The 5,044-nt window shown below is 36.8% G+C and overlaps 1 protein-coding gene across 1 annotated transcript; it reads right to left on the bottom strand.

Moving 5' to 3' along the window:
* Window positions 1-2,536: 2,536 nt before the first annotated feature.
* Window positions 2,537-4,441, bottom strand: LOC104464431 (protein sel-1 homolog 1-like). Its single transcript, XM_010077129.1, has 2 exons — window positions 4,317-4,441; window positions 2,537-2,878 (listed from the first exon to the last, which is right to left on the bottom strand). The coding sequence occupies exons 1-2, from the start codon at window positions 4,413-4,415 to the stop codon at window positions 2,675-2,677; spliced, it is 303 nt and encodes a 100-aa protein (XP_010075431.1). The 5' UTR covers window positions 4,416-4,441; the 3' UTR covers window positions 2,537-2,674.
* Between the last annotated feature and the right edge of the window lie 603 nt (window positions 4,442-5,044).

The raw sequence follows: 5,044 nt of genomic DNA, 5'->3' as shown, positions 1-5,044 counted from the left end.
AGCATCGCAGCTCTTTTAGGAAAAAAGCTGCTTGATAAAACTGAGTGCACAAGAAGAAACATTGCTAGTAAGAGTTAAATATATTCCCCTCAAAATGCAAGTTCCAGAACAGAGTAGCAAGGGATTGTCACAAGAACTGAATTCATGTTGTAGACAACTGATATAGAAAATGTACTCATTTCTTTAATCCCTGAGTTAACTTGCCATTACTTATGGTAAGTACCTTTTTACTACTACTACCACTTCATTCAAATGAATGTCATCCGAAAAATTTAGTGGTAGTAATTTGGTGAAAGGGAAAAAAGCAGCAGAAAGACTTTCTTAATGCTTCTTCAAAAAGCAGTTCTTCAAAGTAAAATAACTTGCTGATCTTCAATTGTTTTCTTCTGCTGATTTCTTGGATGTAAAAATGCATCAGGTTCAGTGAAAGCTTAAGACTGTTACATAGCAGCAATGATGAGAGATTCTCATGCAAATAGGACACAGCTTGTAGAATTTAGTTCTAGTAGATCAAACAACCAAAATATTTCAATAATGCAGTAACAAAATTGTTAAACATCCTAAAAGACCAATACTAATGAACCAATGGTATTTAACTGAAAAACATTTTCCATATAATCTTTAATGTATTCATGCCAAGCTAGAAAGAGCTATTAAGTGACAGAGGCAAAAACACTTCAGAGGGAGTGTTCAGAAGTCACAGATATCTTAGAAATGCAGCTGGCGAGTGCTGTACATTTTAGACACTACCTTTAAGTTCAATACTGTTCCACCTGCTAATGATGATTAAGACTGAACAAGACTTCTCTATCACATGCTGCAACCCTCCAAACTAAAGACTTGTCTTCACACAGCCAGTATAAGCATTTCAAAGTACTGAAAAGTTCTACCTATATTTTAATACTTATCAGCCATGTCATTTTGGTTTACAAGAAAGTAGATTGCTTATCTTGTTTACCAAACTAAAATCTAAAGTGTATTGATATGTTGCTGCCAATCCACTAGAAAAAAAAGCTTGCACGAAAGGAAGCCTTTAACCCTTTGAACACAACAGCTTTTGTCAGAAAGCAGCTAAAGCCTCCTCATTCATATTTCATTCAGCTTTAAGACAGTATAATCAAAGGGTTTAATGCTAGTACAGTACAAATACTGCTAAGTAAGAAGACAAACTTCTGCGTTACTTGCCTCTAAGCTACTCCCCTGCTGCTTCCCACCCCCAACCCCTGAAATTATAGTTCAGTGAAAATCATTATTAAGTGAATATTCCTCTTGCAGTCTAAAAACATCAGTCCACAGGTAGTATTCTTTACACTCATTAAAAGGCCTTTGCACTGACCTGGTGGTATCAGGAAGTCATAAAGCATTAGTCTTCTTTGTCTTTGGATTTTCTTATTGCAAGGGATCCTCAAGATGACACAGCCAGAGACGTTATTTTGACTTTCTTATGGTATGTCAGGTACAAGAGAGGTTGGTGACAGACAGAGCACTGCTGTAATCTAATGTATGATTTTTATCGGTCATCCAAATTTTGGAGTAGCATCACTGGCATAAGCCCATGCCCTTTTGTAGGGAATATGGAACTTTGGGACCCTTTTCTGTAGGTGCATTAAACAGATGCATGGAGCTGAAACATGTGTGGTATCTCATGCATGAAGACCTTCTTGCAGTGCATATCACTTATAGGATTGTTGAAAATTAAACATAGAACTTTCACCTCCAAACCCAAAACAAAACAGTAAGCTAACTCACTGTCATTTCTGTCTCTGTCCTTCCTTCAGTGTCCACAATAATACTGGTGCTTTCTGCAATGTAGACTCAGCCTCTTTACAAGAGCAAGTTTAAATAATTTAGGAACACTACCAATTTGTTTTTATGCCAAAGTACATAGGCTCCATAAATGTTTTAGGATGAGAGATCTGGGCACTGTGTGGATAGTTTTCAACTGATGAGCTTTACAGACCCAATCTGTCCCAACCCACCTTCTGGGCTACATACTGTCTACTGAGAACTGTCTAGTCTAAGGGGAATGGAGGAAAATACTCAAAACAAAAAAGCACAAGTGGAGAGTGGCATGTTTGCTGGCTTAGTTTTACAGAGTTTATAAATAATCCATGTTAAACCATCCAAGACAGCATAAAAAGACCAAAGTGGAAGAAATACTAAGAATTAATGAAATAAGGATTGTAGAAATAGTCGGGAAGCAGGTAAGAATATAAGTTCATACAGCTCTAGTCTTTTTAGACTTTAAATATAGTTCAGCTTCTTGGACTTAATTGGCCATAAAATTATTTAGTTATAACTTTCAGATAGGGCAGCAGCTATCAGGCAGGCAAAAACCTTCCAGTGGTAGCCTTCTGCTCTCTCTAGGAGATGAAAAGGACTCTGAATAAAGAGGAACTAGATACCGCAGGCAACATTTCTGTAGTAGCACGCTTGTTTCCACGAAAAAAGCCATAGTGTTATTCCATTGGCACTGAAATAACATTCAAATCAGTTTCTAAATAATTTTCTTATCCCTGAAAAAAGGCATCATTCTAAGCAGCTTTCAAACTTTGTTTTTTTTTAAACTTCTTTGCGCCTCTTTTGGGGGAGGGAACATTGATCCAAAGTCCTAAATCACAATGAAAATTGTTCCTTTTGGAAAAATCGAGTTCTTTCACTGAGGCTCTTGTTGCTATTGCGGTGGTTGATGCTCTGGTGGTGGTTCTTGTTGAGGCACAGCTGGCCGCAGTCCTGCTGGTCTGGGAATTGCCTGATGTTGCCTTTGTCTGTAAGCTATAATTGTTCCCAGAAGCAAGGCGATGATGGTCATAAGGTAAAGGTCCCACTCAGGCCCCAGCAGCTGGTCCATATCAATATGTGAGAATACTTCCCTTATCTAAGGAACAAGAAGTCCATATCATCAGGTCACAGGGGAAGAATAAGAAGTTACTTTGATTTTAAATTTGACTTGTAACATTTTTCATGTACCAGTTCTAAAATTTCAGTAGTTTTTTCACTCTGAAAAAATAGTACTGCATTAATGACATTCCTAGTTTCCAAGAACTAAATGCCAATAAGACTAAGAGCCATAATGTATAGGATAAGCTATTCTATTTTTTTGTTCCGGAGATGAAAGATCTTGATATGTAGCTTTGTGGCTTTCACATACAGAGCATTAATGTGCATAATTTAAATAAAAATGAGATATGCAACCATCCTAGTTTTTTTTAAAGAAAGAGGAGCAAGTACCACATACACAGAGGCAGTAACTGGTCAGTCCAGCCAAACTGGAAGCCATCAGACAACTACCACGAGTGACAGATCATTAAGCCCCAGGACATTTAGGTGGTACAATGCTGAGAATTGTACAGATAAGGTACAGGGAAGTTGAAATTACTTACTCTTAGTTTTGACTGAACTGCCTTTTTATCAGACTTCTATTTGCATAAGCATTAGCCAACACACACTTTTTGCTTCACTGCTGTTATTTGACAGTACTATGGAGTCACTGTCAATTTAGTGTGCATTAACAGACTTAAAACTTGGAATATCTGTGTTCTGCCTACCAGCTTCTGTGAGTGCTACATGGCTATTTGCTCAATTGATTTAGAGTATTTTGACTGCCACTCCTGAAAGTCCCCAGTCTCAAGACTTAAATTTTGTCAAACTCAGCTGGATTGCCTGACCTTGTGTTTGCTTTAAGTGGTAACAACTTCCATACTATTTTAATTTATTAAGTAATCCAAAAGGCAGTAAGATGTCAGAACACTGAGAAATATTTCAGAGAATATACAGAAAAAAGTAACCTAAATTCCAGGCAAATATTTTTTTCAGTGCCATCACTCAGCAGAAACTCTGTACAATTGCTAAACTATCTAATACAAATAATATTTTTTTCTACCCATAGAAATCAAACACAAGTCAAGTGGGATTGTTACAGCCGAATATAAAATAGCATGAGAATTAGTGCTATAAAAAAGTACTTTTTTCCTGAACAGCAACTATGTCACTACACTGTCACTGTAATCATCTGCTGAACTTTGATAGCAGATGGTCACAGATAAGAAGAGTCAAACAGGTTAGGGTAATTCTCTTCAAGAGAATAATAGCACAGAAGAGTACTGGCTGTGCACATTTCCGTTTCAAGCAATTGCACAACTACGAAATAGGAATCACAGCTTCAGTAACTTAATATGCAACAACACAAGACACATCTATCCTAAGTTTTCAGAAGGCTCAAGTAAGACTCCTACTTAAGTAAAATACAACTCAAGCTTCTTTAAAAAAATTGAAAGTACATTTGTTGTTTTTCCTTTTAATTCTGCATTACTTACATTGATTTCTTGTACATACTGCAAGGAATAAATCACTCCAAGCTTGCAAAGTGCTAGGAAGACTGGAACCTGAGCATCTGGGCTTGCTTCAGCTGCCATATCATAGAAACGTTTTGCAAGATGAATATCCTAAAGTTAAGAAAACACAAAGCTCAAAAATTAACCATAAAATGTACAGCTTTTTCTATAAGCATTGTACATGGTAATTTAAATGCAAGGTTTTTGGTCAAGTTAAATGAAAACTGTTAAGTAAAAGTTCCCCTTTCTTTTTACTGAGGGATGTTCACCTTTGAATAGTCAAGTACAGGGAAGCTTTGATCTGAGGATAAAGCTATGGTAACTGATGCTAGAATTGAAGCTCACTAAGAGATTAGTATTAACATATTCAACCCATGCACTGTAAAATAAGGCACATGTTTAGATAACTCTAGTACACTCTAATGTCTCCAAAACCACACCAAACATAAAAGACTAAAAAAACCACAAGAAGCAAGAACAGAGGATACGTACAGCTAAATAGTTTAACTTTCCTTGTTTGTATGGTTTTGTGGTGTTTTTTATTTTTTCCCCCCAGCTCTGCTTCAGATACATACTGTGAAGTGTTAGGAAGCTTGGATACAAACCGCTTACGTTCACTCAGTGATGTGAAGGAGAGGCCTGTGTAAGACTTACCTCTCGAAGTGTTCCAAGTTGGACATTTAAATTTAATGCAATTTAACAAGAGCAAG

Source organism: Pterocles gutturalis, unplaced genomic scaffold (genome assembly GCF_000699245.1).
Source record: "Pterocles gutturalis isolate BGI_N339 unplaced genomic scaffold, ASM69924v1 scaffold22948, whole genome shotgun sequence".
Taxonomy (NCBI): domain Eukaryota; kingdom Metazoa; phylum Chordata; class Aves; order Pterocliformes; family Pteroclidae; genus Pterocles; species Pterocles gutturalis.
The sequence above is the reverse complement of the archived record's forward strand: the minus strand, read 5'-3'. Positions and strand labels throughout refer to the sequence as shown.